The 22429-nt window shown below is 41.2% G+C and overlaps 1 protein-coding gene across 12 annotated transcripts in view; it reads right to left on the bottom strand.

Annotated features, from left to right (window-relative positions):
* kirrel3b (kirre like nephrin family adhesion molecule 3b) overlaps positions 1-22429 on the bottom strand; it is a 154911-nt gene that overhangs the window by 5211 nt on the left and 127271 nt on the right. For 3 of the 12 annotated variants that reach the window (XM_068707560.1, XM_068707578.1, XM_068707613.1), the window contains 9 exons: positions 16983-17131; positions 16675-16802; positions 16044-16170; positions 9174-9274; positions 6250-6460; positions 4726-4833; positions 4176-4259; positions 3753-3868; positions 2880-2966 (listed from right to left, as the gene is read on the bottom strand). In XM_068707560.1, the coding sequence (XP_068563661.1) occupies positions 2880-2966; positions 3753-3868; positions 4176-4259; positions 4726-4833; positions 6250-6460; positions 9174-9274; positions 16044-16170; positions 16675-16802; positions 16983-17131 (1111 nt within the window). The remainder of the gene's footprint in view (positions 1-2879; positions 2967-3752; positions 3869-4175; positions 4260-4725; positions 4834-6249; positions 6461-9173; positions 9275-16043; positions 16171-16674; positions 16803-16982; positions 17132-22429) is intronic. The other 9 variants (XM_068707569.1, XM_068707650.1, XM_068707587.1 and 6 more) reach the window with 6 other exon arrangements.

The following is a 22429-nucleotide window of genomic DNA, read 5'->3' as shown; positions in this document are numbered from 1 at the left end:
GAATAAATAGGAAGACAGGCTGAGCAAAAAAAAACAGTGGCGAAGCTTAGTGCTAAGATTTACTCAGCCCCCACGCTAACCTTAAAATCATGTTTCTCGTTAATTAGGCGGGCCTTGATGATTCATAGTTGGGCATCCAACGTGTCACTGCAAAGTTCACGCACATACCAGCTTTAATTGGACCTTAACGAATTGTAGTGTCTATGATTTCATGTTTGCACTGAAATGGCTTCTGAGGCTACAGCTGTGCTGTTTGTCTGCTAAGCTGCAGGCACCGTGCTGTTGCTAAGGGTCCATTTAGAGCACAAGTGAGTGTGTGTGTGTGTGTGTGTGTGTGTGTGTGTTGTCATGTTCTCTTGTGTATGTATGTGAATGTCAAGCATAGTGAGCATGGTGGCAAATCCCAAAGGAAGAATGCTCATAATGGGGAAATGAGAGAGAGAACCTGAGAGGATTCTCGTTATGCTCGTCATTATCAGAGAGCAGACAGGGAGATTGTTTGTGTCTGGCCTTCATCTCTTGTTCGGTCCCCCCTCTGCTCTCGCCTCGCGCGCTGTCATTAACTAGGATCAAAAAACCCAGCCCCAGAGGGAGCAGGTAAGCATGCGAACAGAAGCACACTCCAGGGAGCCGACGGACAAAAGGACTAATGAACAGGTCAGAATTTGTTTCCGTGGCACTGATTAGCTCCGGTATGTTGCGGAGTCTGAATGGACATGTCAGGTCAGAACGGTGATATCATCTCTGTTGAATATAAACTGCAGTGTGAGCATTCATCGACAGTCCTGCAGGCAACAAAGCAGGTCGTAGGTGGAATAAACACCCACTGAGAAAATCCACTGTGCTTGATTTTCAAATGCATTTACATAGAAAGCACCGAGGGTCTTCTTAAGGGATAGTAAACACTTTCACCACATATTGGAATAACTTTAGCAGCAACTTGTACATTGCTATTAGTTCTCTTGCAAAAGAACAGGATGTGGAAACACATTGCAGTGAGGTTGGTTTGATGCATATACGATTTAAGACCACAGTGTATTTCTGATGTATTTCGGAAGTGTTTTTTGACAGGTTACAGCGACATTTGACGGATAATTCTAATAAGATCATCCTTGAGTCCAAGTGGACGTCTGTGCCAAATTTTGACGGAATTCCCACCAGCGGTTCCTTAGATATTGTGTTCGAAAGAATGAACTGGACAGGCCAAGCCAAAAACATAATACCTGACGTCGGCACAACAAATCGTGTATATTCGTGGAACAGCTGCGAAAAAATTAATAATGTACTAAATTCAATAGAACCTTGTGCAGTAGTAATCTATAGTCATTTTAATTTTACAGGTTGCTTTATAAAAGTAGATTGATGCACACAATGTGTCCTTTACATGAGTTAAAAGGGGCTTTAAACATGAATCTACAATCTGCCAAATTGCATGCGAATCATTTATTGGTACAAGTGGCAAAGGGCTTTCATGTGCAATGGGAGAACTGAATGCAAAGCGCCTCATCTGCACAGACTGATCCATTCATTGCCATGTAAATGGGGAGACAGCTATTAATAGCAGTACAGTCAGTTTTTTATTACAGTCTATTCATTGAATCCTGGCGTCACATAATAAGACCCATTTAGTTGAATCTGACCACCATTTTAGTCTTTTTTTTTTCAATGCAAAGAACCAGTCAGCATAGGACTATTGATATCAAAGGGTGTAAACACAGAGCGGATGCCACTGATCAAAGAGTAGATGGAGTATCTATGGGGTCAGACTCATATATAGAGCTTCTGAATATAGCAGTGTCGTCTGTTGTTATCTGCCCCCAGAGGGGTTGAAGCTGGACTCTGACTCACACTTTGTCTCCTCACTTTTTCTCACATGCTGATAGACCATTTGTTGGTGCCAGCTGCATACTGTAGCTGGTTATTAAGACTACATCGTTGAGACTAACACAGTGACCCAAAGGGGTTAATATAGACACAGTGTGATTTACATAGCATGATGAGCCTCTTATTGAATTTCTTCAGGTTAGTAAATAATATGTTGTTAATTAGAGAGTTTACTGTCAACGGTTTGTTTTTGTTTTGTCTCCTGAGACTCAACTTTCCTTCTTTTTCCTGTTTTATATTTATATTATATATATATATATATATATATATATATATATATATATATATATATATATATATATATAAATATATTAAAAGAGGAAAAAAAAATATATATAGGAGGTGCTATACATAGCAAACACACTTGTAATACAGTAATGCTGTAGTGAAATCACACGTCAAAAATAGTGTGAATCATTGTTGAAGTTGGAACAAACTGTACATTTTCTCAGGCGAGATTTAGAGACTGTGCTTAATAGACTGGAGAAGTTCAGAAGTTTATCTGCTGGTCCATGTGTTTTGATTTGACAGAGCGCATTAATGGGAGCGGAATGTGTTGAAAAAGATAAGTATATTCCAAGTTAAGTATGTAATAATAGCACATCACTAAAAAGGGTTAGAAATTCTGCTGAGATAATATCAGAATCGGTGTACCGGATAAATACCCAGTAGTTCTCCAAGTCCTTTATGTCCTTTAAAACATTCCAATCTTATCTATATTGTGTAAGTAACTTAAGTATTAGCGTATGGGCCAACCAGCCTCTGATTTCTTGAAACACCTTTGATGAGAGACAAATTAATAACAATCAGACCTCCAGCAGGAGTTATTTTGCCTGTGGCTTTATCCTTGGACAATCACTGCTAGCATGAGAGGGAGTCATGCTTTTCTGCTATTTTGGTCTCAGAGATAATAAAGACCACGCTCTACCCCAAAAAGGCTGTCTCTCTCTCAACACCTTTTTCTCCCTAATGCTGTCGTTGTTCACAAGTCGTACCTTAATGTGCTGATACTCCTTCTCTTCCTCTTGTAATACCTCCAGTTGCTTCAGTACAGACTCCTGCTGGAACTCTCCTCGTTCAACCTGCAGAGACATCAAGAAAAGTAAATACAAAGAGTCTGTGTAGTTTCCCAAACTCTTCCTCTCAGAGTAAAAAAGCATTTTGAGAAGGAAGGATTTTACCTTCATCACTAATTCTTTTTTAATATTAGTCGACATGTTTCACCTTCACTCAGGGCTGGCAGTGAGCATAAATAATGCATAGGTGAATATCTTTTATTTATCTTAACAGAATGCAGATTTGTAAGGTAGCTAAGCTCATTTTCCCGACACTAACATGAAGTACCGACTGTATTAAGTATTTTTGAAAGAAAATGTAAAACCTTGCACTGCAAATAGCCCAGCCCCGGGGCGAGCTGCACGATAACCAAAACACTGGTACAGTTCCAAAGAGGAAACAGTTCTTTGTGTGTCTAGAAGGCATGCAGATACAGAAGTACACCCACTGTAGGATTACCCATAATGCATCCGCATCTGCATGGTTACAATGTAGTGGGGTCTGTTCTACTCATAGGACATCATGTAGCATCACATTGATAAATATAGACGCTATGCCTTAACAACATCACATATACAATCTTAATGCATTCCTGTTTTTCATTAGTCACATAAATGAACATAATCTACATAATAATTTATTCCACAGGAAATAGCAATGACAATAGTAATGTGCATTCATTATGTTAATGTTAGCTTAAGAAGGAATAATATATTCAGCATACATATATATATATATATATATATATATATATATATATATATATATATTACAGGAGCGAGAAGTGGAAAGTAATATGTTGCGACACTCACACTCACCATCAGTTGTTTCATGGAGGTGTGTTCTTCGTTTTCTCGAGCTGCATTGTGGTCTTTGTGCACAATCTCCACCCGGATGTCATTTTTCGCCGACACGACTCCTTTCAGATCTGGCAGAAACAGATGACGCGCATATCTCAATAAGCTGGACAAACACCAATCTGTATTTGTTGACATTATAATTTCCCCTCAGTGCAGTTTGCAGTAATGCAGAATTTAGCAAAGATCCCTGGGTTTGGTTTGTGAGAGCTCCCCCGTTTCCCCCGAAAAACAATACACAGCATTATTAATCATTTGTTTCCTGCCAACACAAGATTATCTCTTTCTGCATACATATGCAATCTCACACAGCCTTTTCACGGCGGCTCATTCTGTTTGGGACAATGCTGATGATACTGTCATATAACAAGGTCTTACTTTCTGTCTTAATTTTGCTTGCAAGTTCTCTCTGGTGAGCACAGATGGAGACGGGCAGTGAGGGCATAACCAGGTGCGCTTCCTCTGTAGTATACAGACAATAGACATGCTGAAGGGACCAGTAGCACAAATTGGTTCTTGGATAGAGACAGTGGCTGACTGTCTCTAACCTGAGTCACTTGGTACATGGGTGGGTGGCAGTGAACATAGCGCAGGATGTAAATAGCCTCAAAAGCGAATGCAGCCAGACTGAGATTGCATGAAATGAGCCCTTAAAACAATATGGCTATCTTTGCACCATAAAAAAAAGATGTCCATCTCAACAAGTGATTTCATCTTCTATCCAGCGTGACACTATGTTCCAGCTATTTATGTTTGGTCAGAAATTCTTGAAGCAGTTGACAACCAAATTCTTGCAAGCAGATTAATGAAAACAATATCTACATTTGAATAGATGGACATTTTTTTTGTTTTCTAGTGTGCTTGCCGGGCGATCCAGTAATTTGGCATGCATGCTTCAGTGGATGTAACAGGGGAAGATGATACGTACTTCTCTGGGAGCGGGTGCAACAGAATGCTCCAATGGTGCCCATGAGGACAATGAGGGCCACAAAAGCTCCCACAGCAATGCCAATGATCACCGCCACTGGGAGAGATTCTGCAGAGAGCAACAGAGAGAAATGTCCGATACGATAAGACATGACAAACATCTCAAATGTACATTTCTATATAGGGGTATGTGATAGAGAGTGCACGGTCATGATGTACAGCAGAGGCACACACATGCACCAGTTCTGCTCTTTTTTTCCCCCGATTTTCTGTCTCTGCAACAAACAGGACCGAAGGGAAGATAGGCTGTATTGCAACCCTCTAAGTGACTTTGACATTATCCCTGAGGCACAAGGCTATATGAAATAAAAAAATACACAGACACAAGGCAACACATGAAAAAAGTTCTGCACTGCAATTCAAATGAAAACGTATTACCAAACCTTCTGTTATCAGTGTGGGTAAACATTTCCCTAGTATTGTCTCATTATCCCAGTGTCTAATAACTTTTAATTTACACTCATTTAGGCTAATAGAAGCCTTTCACCAAGGGCTTTTATTTTCATTGATTAGAATACAAGACTGTGTGCATTAGTTTAAGCATAATCATGTTTGTGTGTTTCCAGGAGGATGTTAAAGTGCATTTGCGACTGGGAAGAGATTAAACCTGCATCTATATGCTGCTCCATCATTAAAGGTTCTCATTAAAGCACACTTTAATGGCCTGAGTTACCAGCCCACGTTTATGACCTTCTAGCATTTTGAACAAATGCAAAACAACCAAGTGCTCTTCCTACACCATTAAAGCCTGTTTAATGTCTTCATTGATCAATGTCACTTTCACATAAGGAGCTTATAATTTATCATTTGCGATAAGTGAATAGAAAACACGGCCTCCCCTACGGTAGAGGGGAAAAGGTCAACAGATAGAAAGTATTCACTTTTTTTTTTAAGCAATAGAAATAGAGACTCTCTCTTTAATAACCAATAAAGCAGGAGGCATAGTGTATTTTATATTCAGTGTGCAGTGTATGCTTAGGGTCACCGGTTCAAATTACCAGGGAGTTGCACTTTATGTTAACCCAGAAAACTAATTTGTCAGGACTTTATCTATGTCAAGATCACATTTACAGCACATCAAATGTCTCAGGGTTTTGTATTATCATCTTGCAGTTCCAAGTTGGCGGAATGGTAATTTCAAAAAAGGTGTTTATGGACATCGCTGCTGTATCAAACTAAGAAAAGTACCATATATATATATTATCAAAATCTATGTCCATGGATGATACAAAAACAAAAAAAGTTAATATTCAATATTTGTTGTTACTTGAACACAAAAGCACATTCACACACAAACGCACCAACCAAATCCCACACGCTAGATGTACAGTCCCAGGCTTGCAGACACAGGGCAGTCGCAGCCACCGTGATGCACACACAACATTACAGCTTTGTCCCCATCTATCGCTTTCTAGAAAACCACAGTCACGTGATTTGAAGAAGAGGAAGGTGGAACCTGTCGAACCTTGGCTCCCACCTTGTTCCTTAAGGCGTATGATCTCGGTGTCCGAGCCAAAGCTGTTCCACGCGGTGCAGTTGTAGATGGTCTGGAAGTCAGCCGGGACGATGTTACTCATGGTCAGCGTGGAGATTACTCCTTCCTCCGTGGTGACGGTCTCCACGGTGTAGCGGCCGGACGTTCCGGACTCCAACACGGTTTCCTTCCATGACCAGGCCTGAGAAAAGGCGGAGGGTGCAGAGGTGGTACGTACTGTGTTTAGTTTTTGAGCATTAGTGGCGCTGTAGAGCAATGTTTCGATGCGTGTGTCCCTGTATTGTTTGTAACTCCTGTTCTACAAGTGCATAAGCTTGAGCACTGGTGATCCCCTGACTTTCCTCTAGTGACACCATGAGGTTGACATATCTGGTTTCCAGTGAAATGGATAAAATGCAATGAATTTTGGTACAGACATTCATGCATTTGAATCACCCTGTAACTTTTTTCTTCTAAAAGGTGGAACTTTTAATTTGTCCAATTTAGTTTGCGACAAATAGAATGATACCTTTATTTGCAAATATCCGCATAATACCATGCTAAACTAAGGAAACATGCGAACATGACCAACTTTATCATTTATCATTTAGCTCAAAAGCACTGCTGTAGCTTCACAGCGCTAACCAGCTACATCAATATGGTCGGTGACCAGAATAGTTGAAAACTTTGACCCTGATAACAACGACACATGTTATGGCAGCGACGGAACAAGTGACCTGTAGTGGTGTTAAAGCTGACCAAGCCAACACACATTGTGTGCTTTATGCAACCACCCCGGTGTTCATGAATACTTCTTTCAGTGCATGCGTGGGTTCATCTGAAGGTGTTAATTAGACGGTGCTAACCTGCAATCATTATACGATTTCACCAATATGTTCCTGGATGATTCCTGCACTATGTCAGGCAGCTGTATGTTGCTAACAGTACAGATCTCCATGGAAACACAACATGACCATGAGTAGATGAACCTAGTGCTCTACAATAATAAAGGGATAATTATGTTTTACTCTGGTGTAAGTTGATACCGATCAATGCACGGGCATTAGCTCATTTTGTTCGGTGAATAGTTCAGTGATTCAGAGGGAATTATCAGAGGGAAATTAAACAGTGGGAATGCACTAAAGGTATTATAGTCTGTGAATGGTAACACTGTGTTATGGTTGAAATGTTTTCATTAACCGGCCAATTGCTGCTGTTCATTTGTGTTTGACAAGCTGCCAGCTCACTGAGATTTCTCCTGCATCTGACTGAGCTAATAGATAATTGTAAATAGTTTGCAGAGTAGGCAGATCTCTTCTCAATGCACTGTTGGAATTACAGTAGAGTGCTTTTTGGATTTGGCTTTTGGGAGACTGCAAGCAACCATTTGTTGAGCAGTGCTTGCTGTGAACTAGAGGGGTATAAACAGATAGGGTACTGTGCAATATTTGGAATAGAGTGAATAATCTTGAGGGCAAAAAGGACAAGCTGAATTTTTTTTTTAAATAAAAGATTACATAGCAACAATGACAAATAATTTAATTCATTTGAATTAATTCAATATTCCTTAAGAAGCAAATGTATCTTATTGTAAACTGTGACGGCACATTGCATTACATTTTGTATGTGTTACAGAAATATTGAAAATAAATTTGGTGGGATTTGGGATTTGTCGGATTTCTTTGGAAAGCACTGCATTCTATCAAATAATATTAACACAAATTACTAAGTCTAACTGTTTAAACCACTCTGCTATGTAATTCATACATTCAAATTTATTTCAAACCAATCAACATTGGCATCTCTCTGATTGACAGCAACTCAAACAGAATATCTTAAAGAAATATGTTTGGAAAAAAACGAGGGGACTTTGCAGGGCATAGTAGGTATAAGGAAGTTATATATTTGTTTTGGGTGATTATGGTGAGAATTACTCTATTCGATTTTGCTAATTTTTATCTGGTAAATGAGGAAATTTAATACTGTATAAAGAGCGAGACAAACAAATTGGTACTGCGGATAAACAACACATTCAACTTCAAGCTGGCAATAATGAAAAGGTGTCTTAATAGAGTTGTTAAATTCAGTGTTACAGTGTCACAAATGCTGCCTTAGTTCAGGTGTTAATTGACTTTGATGCGCTGTGGTTAAGAAGACTGTAAAGCCCTCCGTGACAAATTTGCAAAGTACGTATCAACGTTCACATTTGTTATTACTGTAGACAAAAAGCAAAAGAAAGAAGACTGTAAATACATAGTTAGGAATTAACATTTAGGACCCACCAACCAGCCTCTGCAGGCACCCTTCTCTAATAAACCTGATATTAATTATGTGGCTAGTTAATGTTGGACATCAATATAATAAAAGCACACATTGGATGACAAAGTATGGCAATTAACCACATTCATATACAACCACGCACGTGGGTGCACACACACACACACACACACACACACGCACGCACGCACACACACACAAATTAATAATAAGCACAACGTGAGCTCAGAGAGTAGGCTGTTTATATAAGGTCCATAAATCTTAATGGGATCCTTGCTAACAGAGCATAAGTGTGCATCAAATGAGAAAACGGGGGGTCAAACTGTATTATAATGCCCACCTTTTCATATGAGCACAAATGATGGAGCTAATGCTTTAAATTCTTCAACTTATCTCTGCTCATGTGTGCTGCCCATGTGTAGTTAACAGATCAATACTGCAGTCAGGCATTACATCAATAGCTCAGTCAGGCACTGTATTTCAGACACAGATATGAAAGAACGGCCATTATTCTCTAATCTAATTGGCATTGTTCATGTACCATAGATCCATAAAATATCATGACTATAGTTGCGCGCATGTCCTTGCAATAACGCCGGGATGAGATCAGAACAAAGTAAATAGTCCAGTGTACTTACAATGCGGTCTGGAGGAGGTGTACTTCGAATGAAACATTTGATTTGCCCTTTTTCTCCATGTAAAGCTTGTTGAGTCTGTGTACTGGATATAGTAGGGGGGCCTGAAAAACAGAACAAAGATAAAAAAAAGTTAAAAGACGAGTTACAACTCACAGAAATTGAAACATGAATAATTAAATTCATTTTCAGTTTCAGTTCACGCGACAATTCTGCACAAACAGGGTTTTTGTGGCACATTATATCCTAATTGCTCTCCTGTTCCAAGCAGAAACACCTGAAGTGTTCAGTAATTTGGGGGGAAATTGTATTGTGGCGCGATATAAACATGCCTCATCCCTCAGTACAATCTACCCAAGGACACACCAGGCCTGAATGAAGGGCATGAGTGGGGGCCCAGACCTCATTCTGGATCAAGAAATTGTTGATTTATGACTGGCTTGATTTCTCCCATGGAGATAAACGTCACAGGAGAGTGCTACAGCAGTTCTTTGGAGCGTAATCAGCACTACACAGATGGAAAGAGAAAAATGCCATTGTGGGGAGATAACACACTTGTCGCAGTGTATCACCTGATTCAATTTGCTTGCAGCAGATTTAACTCTTGAACCAATAGGTTGGCATGAAAAAAATAAATACAAATTAAGTTCCAGCCTTCTGCACGATCCAAAAAAATGAAAAGACAACATCTATCAATACACTGCATGAGAAAAAAATACGTTCTTGTACTTGTGTACTTTTACACAGGTAGTTCTTTCTTACTCACTGTTCACATTATAACTGCAAATACAACTCGTATAACCTCTAAACGGTTTTGGGTAAAATTCAAGATTTCTCCCATAATAAGTTTGATTAAATGGAATGGATTTATTGGAATTATAAAGTGTGTAAACAGGGTTAGTTCAGTCAGCATGAGCTGCAGGAATGGACTTTGAGCCAGCATCTGTTAAACCTTGATCAAGCTACAAGATCTTGCCTGACAAGGGCAGCTCAGCCTAAACGACTGGTCTGCTTACCATCTGGTCTGGAGGCTGTTCACACCAGGTGACAGCTCTAATATGAAGACAAGATGTCACACATGACCCAATTCTGTCTTTCAAGGGTATTTTCCCTTTGGTCCTGAAGAGCTGACTGTAAGTGGAATTCCAGAAATGCAGTGGACAGAGGCATCGTAGTACATTTACATTAGATTTATATTAAATTAGATGCAATTACAGTTCAAGAATACTGTCAAGGAATTGTGAATGTGATCCAAGCATATTATATTTTATACACCATAATCATACAGCAGTTTACCAAGAGTGGTATGAAGACAGCTGATTTAAACTACATGAGAATATACTGTGCATGAGTAGTATTTGTTTAACTTTTTTGTTCAATGCATTCTTCTGATCTTGATGTATATACAGTATATATTTGCCTTATGATGTTGGTATGTTACTGTACATGTTATGATATCGCCCTGTAGTCTCCCCTCTGGTAAACACTGTTAGCTCTGTCAGCTCTTTCGCTGTAGTTTGCACTGTTAGCACCGTTAGCTGCGAACCTGTCACTGCTGAGTGGCAAAAGAAATGCTCTGAATCTTAAGATGCTCTCAAGTTAAAGTTATCTCTACTGTTGAAATGGAGTCTGGTGGCTTTAAACAGAGCATAGATTAGTTTCAGTTTAAAATGTGGTTTTGAGGGGGTGGCAGGTGAGGCAGCTTCTTGATTAGTGAGCCAACTTCCCTCAAATTCCCGCTCTCTGCCATCTCTCTGACGATACATAATTGCAGTTTATTACCTGTCTCTTATTAAAATGAATTAGCATTTTAATTAGACTTTGCCAGATGGCGTCTTGGTATGCTACTGGAGGGTGCTGGAAGGCTGCTACTGCTGCAGAATCAATGCTGTAGATAAATTAAAGAAAGTAATATTGAAAGCTGTTCACCTTTCACTGGTTAGTCAACATGGAGTGACAGTATTTGGATACACGCATGTGCTATGGTTCATGTAAGGACATTTCTGTGTGCATGTATTAAAGGGATAGTTCTGTTTTTTTTGAAATGGGGTTGTTTGAGGTACTTATCCATAGTGTATAACATATGGCTGATGACGCCCCCAGTTTGGATTTGACACTAGAGCAAAGCAATATACTGCTGTGGACAGATGTGGCAACAAAACTTATTTTAGCCACATAAAAGAAAGGTCCAACTACCAAAACTGATATCCGTTTAAATAAATGCTATATTTAGACTATTTTCACTGCTTTATATTGCTGTCAGACAGCTCTCTCCGACAAGGAACTGAAAGTGAAACTTATCTGTGTTCTCTTCAAAGCCACAGGTCTCCGTTGGCAAAAACGGCATAGATAGGTTTCATTTACAGTTCAATTCGGGAAAAAAAAATTCTAAATATAAACTAAACTTTTATGTGGCTGAAATGGGTTTTGCTGCTGCCCCCGTCCACAGCAGTACATTACTTTGCTCCCATGCTGGTACTCATGTCAAAAAACTGGGGGCGTGCCGACCGCTGTCTACTGTAGGAAGTACACCGACTACGGATAAGTACCTCATACAACCCCACTTCAAAAAACACCTGAACTATCCCTTTAACTTGTGACTGGGAGATGCGGTTTGTATGGGCTTTGGCTGTCAACACAGCAAGATCAATTGCTTACAGGCTGCTAAAGCTGTAGTAGTAGCTGGGAAGGATCTATTCTATGGATCAGAGCTGCAAATGAGGAATATAATTAGATGGCTTTATCTCACTGTCTCAGGCTGGGTTGAAAGTGTGTGTGTGTGTGTGTGTGTGTGAGTACGTTGTTTGCTACTCACACTATGTGATCAGAGCACAAACACATTGGTAGCGGGGAGGTGGGTGGCACTAGAACATCAATGTTAGCAGCAGGGGAGGTAATCAAAATGTTGGGCACAATGTCTCACTCAGTCATTTGAGGAGGTGTTAACTCTGGAGTGGACATTGCATTGTGGTTACACAATATCAGTGTGGGTGTCAAAAGGCCAGGGCTTACATTTACTCCCAAAACTGAAGCATCCGCTTTGAACAAAAGCTTGACATTTCCTCGCTGCCTCATGCTTTTTACCTCGTTTGATATTTTTCTGTTGTGTGTTTTTGTGATTAAAAAGAGCATACAATAGCTACGGGGCAACTGAAAACAAACAAAACATTTTTTTGTCCTCTGGGAGAAATCCATGGTGAGGAGATCTTGTCTATATGTTGAAGCTGCCAACCAGGAACGGCTCTTATTTTGTATATTTTAACAATATCAAATTTAATACACCGACTTCAGTTTTTGGAGTATATTCATTCTAGAGATGTTAATATGTAACTCAATAGTTACAGCCACATGAATTCCATAAGAGTATTGCACCAGTGGTGATTTTGAATATGAAACTCTATACTTTGAGAGCGTTTTATGTATTTTACACACTCTAAAATATACACATTGGTTAGTGAGAGTGAGCGTATTGTTATTAAATGGCTTGATATCTACATTGCTATATATATATATAGAAAGGGCCATATACGACTACTTACTGCTTATATTAGGGCAATGTTCCTGCTATTTTAGTTCATCTATATACATTACCAGTAAGTGAGTCGGAGTGGTTGCGGAGTTACAATCACAAATAATTTCACCTTCATCCCTAATTGGTAAACTGAGGCAGTCACCACGTTTAGCTTCTGCAGAAATACACACTTTCCTTCCCCAAATGACAGCCTCACCACATTTCCTTGCTTTGGCTCACATTCACATCACCTTTTCTGCTTGCAGTGTGAACCGTACTGTCATTGCTTCACACTGTGAAATGCATACGCAGTAATACTTCAAACTCAAACCATTGTATTCTCTCGCCACAATTAGTGCTTTATCCAAATTAAATTAAATACAAATTTTGAAGGGTGCAACTTTCTCAGTTGGTCGCACCAAAACATGACCACTAAGGGAAGATGATACTAAAAATAGATGCAAAGTTCTTACAGAACATGCGCAAATATTTCATACAAAGCTGTTTATGAATTGAAACACTTTGCCACTGGCTCTGATCGCTCATACTAGTGTGCCTGAAGGGATGTCGAGCAGCGATGTCTTTTGTCTTATACACAGTGGGGTTAGCATGTATTCTGTGGGCAAAGACGTGCTCATGATTATCCATAGAGTCCAGAAGAGGGTGGAGCCTCTGTGTGTTTGAACTTACTATGTTGAAATGTAGCTGGTCGGATCAAATGTGCTGCATTTTAAATACAGTTTTCTCCTTCATTAATTTGCACTTTCCTTTCCCATACGGTGTCAGTTTCAAGACGGCTGGAATGCTAATTAACTAGGCACATAAAGGCTGTCAAGAAAAAGGAACAGCAGAAAAAAAAAAAGAAAGATCTATAACAACCCGGTGCTCTGCGGGATATTGAAGGATTCTCCGGCCCTCCCTCTCCCTTAATGTGGTAATGGACTATCTCTCCCAAGGCTGCCGAGGTACTGCGTGAATATGGTCCTTAAGTGTACACAAGCTAAAGCCTTTGAACCGAGTCAGATAACTTCTCTCATTTCCAACCTCTGCAGGACTGTGGTAAAATCCATGCACGCTGTATCAATAATCACACGCATGGACGTGCAGAGCTCTCTTTCATACATGATGTAGCCACTTGACGGCCACGTATATAAAATGCTGAGGAGCTTTACCATTCGGAAAATGTTCGACTGGAGTAAGCAATATGTATCCATTAGTGAGTTAAACACAAACTGCCTCCCCTGCTAGCTGTTTGATTATAATTAAATGACATTCTTCCCCAGGGAAAGCAGGGATCCTCATGCCTATGTGGTACGCCACAGTGGGAGCAAGTGACACACAACGGCAGAGAAGAGAGAGACAGAGGGAATGACAAATTATAAACACATGTAATTTAAATGATGGCATTAAGGAGTCGGGGGATAACTGCAGGGAAGACAAACAGCAGAGAAACATTTGAAACGTGCGCCGTCAAGTCGTGAGCGCTCTGAATATGCACAGCATCGCCCGATATCGGCTGTATCATGGTCGTCCTCCCCAAATGCTCGCCCATCCGTGATGTTAGTTATTCACTGCCAGAAACAATTGAGTTCTGCTGAGTGCCAGTGATGTAGGGCTTATAGGCTGATGAGAGGTATAAGGAGTGCTCACATTCATCTGCAGTTGAGGCAGTGGCACAGGACAATCAATGAACCTCAGGAGACAATCCCCCCCCCCCCCCCCCCCCCCCCGACCCCCCAACACGCCACCACTTCAACCGCAGTGTTTGCACTTTCACAAATTTTACAATCTGATTCGCCTCAAGGATCGGGTAAGAAATGACTCAAGATTCCTCATGTGGTTTGGAAAAAAAAGAGATGAATTTCAATTATTCAAAAGGGTAAAAAGGAAGGAGGCTCTTGAATGTCAAATACCAATTCAGGCAGCGAGGTACAAGACGCAAAAGAAATGTGGAGGGATATAAGCGAATGAAAAAGAAAAAAAAAGAGACTGGAAGACATCCAGGGCTTGCTTGTATGAAATCTGCAGACACTACACATGCCATTTCAGCTTTTGTTGTATGTTTCCCAGTGTGCTCGGAGTTGTGTTATGGTATAATCTTTATTAAAGCAATCCGTCTTCTTTCTCTCGTGGCGTCGTTTTGTAAAGCAACACATTCTCCATAGTTACATGAGCAGAACAGAGATGCATCAAAAATAAACTGGTCCATTGGATGTTATGTATTCTGTTAACACATAAAAGCTGCAGACATGATGCCAGTATAGGTTCAACAGAATGGGAGACAATAGAATTAATCATGATTTTCTTTTTTCTTACGCCTCTTCTGCCTTGATTTCAACTGAATTCCTGGCTGAGGAGGAGGGGGCTCATTGCAGTTCATAGAAAGTCACGGTTCTGATCTTGTGCTGGAGGGAATACTGGTATCCCATTCTCTCTGATATGCAAAGCTAACGTCAGGGTTTTGAAAAGAAAATCTTTACACACACTGTTTGCTACTTGATGTATCTTCATCCCCGAATCAGCACCACTGTTGCTTACAGGCAAACTCTTTTGTATGCTTTCTAAATGTACAGTGATACACTGTCAGCATCAACTCAACATCATTTCTCCAGCTTCTTCTTAAAACCCTCTCTGTTTTTCTTTTTTCTTTCAGATGGACGCCGGGAAAATAAGACGCATGTAAATCCCACATCTAAGAACCTCTGCCACATTGTGGCATGCTCCCTGAATATCAAGCGCTTATAATGAAGTCATTTGTTTGAGAGTTGCCAGGTCCCCCACTAAGGCTGGAATTCATTAGTCAGTCAGTGCCTCAGAAAAGGCAGCTTCCCTGTGCCTCATGCTGAATATAATTAGCATTTAAGTACATTTCACCTGTTTATGAAATGTGTGACCGTATCTTGAAAAGACTAAGTCTATATTTATTGCTTTTTCTACTTAGAGGCTTCACCGTGATGACAGGTGATGACATTTTTGTTTGTCAGGAAAATGAATTTGCATGTGCCACATCCTTGTGCTTTGTCTGTGTGTGTGTGTGTCACGGCTTGTGTTTTATTACTAGGTTTGTCTGGTAAAATGAACCGTGTCTCCAAGAAACCGCTAAACTATAAAAAAAAAAATACAAACAAATAAATAAATAGAGGCAAAAAATAAGCCGCATATTCTTTTGGAAGTTTATAGATGGAAGGCTTTTGTAAAGCACAGAGGAGGCAGAAGACCGACTCCTGTGACAAATTGCTTTCTTTTTGTCGCCGTTGACCCCAGACCTCGAGATTCGCGCTTGCGTGTGTATGCATTTGACAACTTTGTGGGTGTGCATCTGAGCCTGTCTGAGTGAAAGACATATCAATAATACAGCTTACCATTGACAGTGAGAGAAACCTCCTTCTCCCCTGCTCCCACACGCGGCACCACAGCACGGCAAACATATTTCCCAGCATCCTCCTGTCTCACGGATTTCAGTGTCAGGAGGTTTTCATTGCTGAGAACCTGCGGCAGAAAAAGTCAAAGGCGATCAAATGCAGTTAGAGCGAAGGCACCTTTGCATTTGAGATAGCAACAAGGCAATGTTATGGAGAGAAATAAAGGCACCATTTAATACCTTAAAGGGCACCTCTCCTCAATTATTAAAATCCAATTTAGGGTCTGAGCTCAGCGGAGTAAAGGGGTTGGCTTTGGTCTTTGATGTTGACAAAAGTAAAGGTGGAATGAGTCCACATTTTTGTGGATCAGATCAACAGATCTTGTGTGAGAACGGGTCACCAAGTGGCTGGGACTGTAATGGCCTCAAGATCTTAGGTTTAATAGGCATTTCAAAACACATGACAGGAATATATACCAAATACCTACTTCTTATAAGCCATCGAGGAGCTAGAATCACAAAATGTCTCAAACACGCTTTATCAGAGAAAAGCAGCTTCAAAGCTATTGAAAGTCACAGCATGTGACTGGATGTAAAACATACTTGGAAGCAGTGATAATCAATATACTCACCACTCCAGAGCCCCTCTTCATCCACACTATGGTAAGAGAGGGATTTCCAGTCCAGGCACAGTTAAAAACAGCGTCAGATCCAAGGTCCACCTGCAGGGACTGAGGCTCTGCAGCCATGCGAGGACCAACTGTTGAAATAAACATCATTGACTTTCTACAATACATCCATAATTAAGCATCAGCTGTGATGGTTCCAGCTCTTGGAGCTCAGTGTCAAAACAGACAAGACAGTCCAAATCCATAAACATGCATTATCACGTTGCCGGCATTATTGAAAGGTACGCAGTGTCCCTCGAGGAGCCACTCACAGTAGACGTCAACATTGCGGCTGATGTTGGTGCTGCCAAGCGGGTTGGTGACCTCGCAGGAAACGGGTTCTGTAAAGAAGGAGTGGTCCACAATGACCTCATATGTGTCTCCGGAGACCTCCTTGATTATGCTTCCTCCCTTGGCCCACCTGGTGAGAGGATTAGAAGGCAGAGCAAGGAGAGACGGTAAGAAACGGGGGGGGGTAAAAAATGAAGGAAAGGGGGGGAAAGGCATTAAGACAGGTTTTCACACCTCCTTATGCCAATAGTATTCTTTTGTGTGAATAAATCATCATTCTAGGGAAGGTTTTCTGTGCTGGCTTCAGCATATTTTTGTGGCAGCCCTCCATGCTGTGACAAGCTCCCTGGTGACTCGGAGCAGACAGCACGTTCCTCATTACGCCAGGCAGAGAGAGAGCAGCACAGAGTGCCAGCTAAGAAAAACAAATCACAGAATGACAAATGGGTGGCGCCCCCACCTATGAAGACGTTGGTTGACACGTACTGTATTACACACAACAGCTGATGTTAATAAATTGACGCGGGATCACATAAAGAACATCTGCTTGTGTTTGTGAGTGATAGCTCCTGTGACGGGGACACAGACACTCCGTACGTGTTTAGGTGAGACTTTTATGATGTCACGGGCAGCGGTGTGTCGCTCTGCGTGGTGTGGATGGCTCTCTGCGGCTACGACAGACAAGGCCCATTTATAAAAGTGAAGCGAAGGCATCTGCGGATCTCTTTGGGAAATTTAGACACTGCTGTGGGAGATACAATGCATCACGCATCTAAACGCTGCCAACCACCACAATAGAGATGTGGCTGCATGCTGATGTGGCAAATGAAAACAATGACAATGGAACCGGTGCCTTTCTCCGTTTTATATTCCTGCCAGTGCTGGGAGCAGTTTTCACGGGGTAGGGAACTCATTTGTTTTCCATGACTAAGCTGGCCCCATGCTTGACTGAAATGCTATCATTTAAATGAGAACAGATTACCTCATTCAATCAGTAAGCGAAGTGAAGCAGAATTCTAATTGGCCTTCATGGAATCGTTTTGCCCCCCCCCCCAGCTGTAGATCTTTCCAGGGTTGTGTTCTTGTGTAACTACAGCTGAGAGTTCTGCAACACCTGTGTTTCCAAAAATGTTGAAAACAGGGCCGACGGGTGTTTTTGGCCTTTTTACATAACTGGTAGTAGTACTCGTATAGTGTCTCTGTGTGTCAGCGAGCATGAACGGATGCATGTGGATAGCCTCGGAAAAGAGTAGTGTATACACTTTTAAAATCTGCAGTCTTATTATCATATCCCCAATCTATTGTATTAGCACAGGAACTCCTGTGTGAGAAACATATTAAAAGGTTAAAGGTTACTGTGGAAAGGATTAATGATGATGACTGTTGATGTTCACAGCAGTGTGTCTCTGAATATAAATATGGTGAATGTTCTGCGACGATGATGATGATAAAGATGATGACGATGGTATTAATTATACTAGTGACGGTTGCGGTGATCATGCTGAGGATAGTAACGACGATTATTAGGATGACAACAATGATAACGATGATGAGGAAGTGAGATGAGAAGCGTGATGTTGATGACGGAGATGACGACAACAACGAAGATGACAATGACGATCATGATGCAAATTACACTGGTGATGAGTTTTGCTCTTGGAATCTATCCTTGAGGTCCTATTAGTGGCCGTTCTGGAGTTCTGGTCATATAACCGTGGTCTTCATCATCAAATTGAGTTATCCCAATTTTTTTTATGTTGCAATTTCTATTGCATTTAAAAGCACTTTGAGGACTTTCTGTTTACGTTGGCTTAAAGGTTGAGTTCCATAGTTCCTTCTTGCTCTTGAAAGCAGCAGCTGACTAAACAATCTCGCCTCAGGGTCCCTTTAGTGGCTGTTCACAAATAGTATGTTCAGAAAAACAAACAAATTGAACATCTGGATTTCTATGACAACTTGGGAAACTTGGAGATGAAGATCGTGTGATACGATACACGCCCTGTCATACAATCGGCAATGGTTGTGATATTATGACAATTATGATGACGACAACAATGATGCATATGTATCAGCACGACACTGTTTCCAACTACACTTCACCAGCTCACGCTGTAGGAGTTGTAACGGGGTGAGGACAGATGTTTGGGCAGCCGGCTGCTTCCGAGATGAGCTTGTGGCTGCCAGGTTCGGGAGCCCTTGACGGCGTTAGAAGGATCAGAGACAGAATGCTGTCGTCCACAGGGAGCATGGGAGCTCTGTTGGTGTGCTGGGCCTTGTCCAAGACTCATGTCTAAACATAGCGGGCCCAGGGTAACACAAACACCTGCATTCCCTTTGGGAGGTTAGAAGGGCCAGCGCAAGCTTACTCAATAGCTGACTCACTTTACACTGCTGTATCCTATTCAGGGATTTGATTCAGACAAACGGTGTGAACCCTGTACGCTCGAGTGTCTCTCTGTGTGTGTGTGTCTATGTGTGCAAACACAGGAGTGTACAAGGTGTATGTTTTCACATGCGCATGGGTCCGTAAGCTAACACCGTTATACAGATAAACAGGTCTGCCGTTAATGGAAGCAGGGGATGAAGGAGACTTGGAAGAGGGGGAGATTCTTGTATTTGCTGAATGTGATTAAGGCAATAAAACAGGAACAATTAAATTAGGCAGGTATCTGGGCCATCAGCATCAAGAGCCACAGTAAATCAGGCCCCACAGTTATTATCAGCATGGTTACAGCACAGCGCAGTGCCGTTCCATTCTCCCATACATGCATATTGAAAGTGATGAGTATTGAATTCTCAGCAGAGTATAAAATAAATATGCAGGTTTAGTTATAATGTGCTGTCATTTTGACATGGACATAAATTACAGAGCTATTTTATGTTTTGCAAAGGAACTGAAGTAAGTGCATGTGGGGGAAAAAAGGGAATAACCATAAAAGGTGTTTTGCTTTAACTTATTATTATGAAGTAAATGTTGATTGCTGGGAGTAATAGATATGGAATAAGGAGAATATCTGTGTTAAAATTGGTTCCCAATAAGCTTTGCTGTCACTATAAAAGTCAGTCTGCCACTGGATACGATCTACCAGTAAAATGAACAAAAAAGAAAAAGAAGAGGAAAGCGCTTTTATTTTCTCCGGTAGCTATCGCCAGGTACCAAAGAGCACCTAAGTACTTTTCAGTTACTATCCCTAGAAGCGGAAATGGCTGAACAATCAAATTAACAGTGGAATACAAAAAGCACTGTGTCCGGTGCAGTGTTGCCAACTTTTTTTTCCTCCAATGAAAGTAGCTAAAACTAGGTCAATTAGTTGCTAAAGGTCGCCAGATTACATCATACAGTAATTTGCATATTGGTGACATCATCACACATTCATTTGAAAGCTCAGTGGTTGAGTCCGTTGCAACAACGCTGAGAATATTCGTGCGGTGAGGATTGGGAACGTTGCAAAGGATGGGGTTTTGTTGTCGCTCTGTGCATGGATGTGTGCGCAGACGAGGGACCTGATTTGCTTTGTTTGTTATTCTTCCTCTTCTCTCTGGTGGCTTCTTGTTTGGATCTGAGGAAACCCTCTGTGTCTTCATCAGAGGGTGGTTGAGTGATTGTGATGTATGCCAGTTAGCCCTCCTACCATTATAAACAGTAATGAAGATGTTCCGACCCACTCGTCTTTCCCTCTCGGAGAGTGTTGATTCCCTGAGTGCCAACTGAAACGCTTGCCCATTACTCTTACTTCTTTTACACTTTCAGCACCACTTTCATCTTCTCTTCCAACAACCGCCTCCACACCAAGCCCTCTCTGATCCCCTGACTTCCTCCCTCCTTCCTCACCCCTTGTGCTGTGTTCTGGCAAAAAGTTCAGGTGTCTGTGGAAATATATCTTATTTCCATGTTCGCGTTTAAAGTCAGATTTATCGACCCAGTGGCAATCACAAGGGGCTGCAGGTAGCAGAAAGCACCGTGCCTTTGACTAGTGCCCCCGCTATCTTGGGTCTGTGTCTCAAGTGTCCATTGAATTGGAGGATGGCAAAGTGGCGCAGTGCACATTGGGAATGGATGACTCTCTTGGGGATGGAAAAGAGGCCATCCGTCTAAGAACTACTCTGTCCTTGTGCCGTATCTGATCTGGGGTAGACAGAGTGTATTAGCACTGAAAAATGGCCCCACACTGCTTGACCAGCTTCCTGCTCTTCTCCTGTGTTATTGCTCTATAGAGGGGGAATTTGTAGGGGCATTATGAGGTCCAAAAATCCCCTGTCTACCATGCCCTGAACTCCAATGGTGCGCGGGAGTCCTGAAGCACTTGTGTAAATTGCAGATAAATCTAAATGGGAGACTATGAAACTGGGGAACTGGTGGAGAGCATAACCTTGAAGTATCAAAAGTCATTAGTCCGTGTGATAGTATTTAATCCTACGGTGGATTGTGTCAATGACAGAGAACCAGACAGAAGAGAGAAAGCAAAAGAAAGAAATTAGAGAGTGGGAAAGTAGCAGTTTTACTCTCCTTTAGCTTCAACCTCCAACCATTTTTCACTCTGTAGTTTGTCAAAAGAAAAAGTCATCTCAACTGCCATTGCATCTTAGCTTTTGATACCCCGGGGAGAAGTCTGCTTCCAGCATTGATCCAGTCTCCTAACAATAGAGGTGAAATCCCTTTGCAGGCGGAATAGACGTCCTGTCTATGCTGTGCACCTACACAATCAAATACAAACCTTGTTTTCCCACAATATCACTGCCCTCCCTCCCCCTTTTCTTTTTCAAAAGGGCAGAATCCATCAAAAAGGCAACATCTCTGTTTTGCCACCTGTGAGTGTGTTGTACATCCATTTCATTTCCCAGTACCATTACAAGATTCAGAGCCGGCCAATTCTCTTTGCTATCGATTTCATTCCTTTTATTTTATTTTTTGCCAGGTTTTTAAAACCTCCCACACAGAAAACCATCTCTTGACAAATCACTCAAGTATTATATTTCTAGACAGTCACGCAAGACTTTATGAAAATAATTACTGTCCATTTAGTTGTGAAACTAAATTGATTCTAACAACCGAGAATGTGCCTATGCTTATCAAAACGCTTTAACAGAGGAAATGGGTGAGAGGAATGCAGCTTTCACTTGATCTTGATGAGGAACAGGACATTATGGTAAGCAAAACTTCTGAGTCAGATGTTGGTAAGCATTTCATAAGGAAGGCTGTTTTGTCAAACTATTTTTGTGTTTATTTTACTGCCGTTCTCTTCTCTCTTGTTTTGGTGTTTCCTCTACAACTGTATTTTCAGCGGGGTGGTTTTCACCATCAACCTGTGGTTCGGGTCATAATGGAACCAGGGAATGTGACTGCTTTGTGTGTTTGAATTAACCATTATTTATACAATGATTTCCATTAATTTGAATACTAGTCACATTCAGCAGGACTTGTGTACAT

The sequence above is a fragment of the Cebidichthys violaceus genome, unplaced genomic scaffold, assembly GCF_023349555.1.
Source record: "Cebidichthys violaceus isolate CVI_PGR_0920_01 unplaced genomic scaffold, fCebVio1.0.p SCAF_1, whole genome shotgun sequence".
Lineage (NCBI taxonomy): Eukaryota > Metazoa > Chordata > Actinopteri > Perciformes > Stichaeidae > Cebidichthys > Cebidichthys violaceus.
This window is presented reverse-complemented; position numbering and strand designations above follow the sequence as displayed.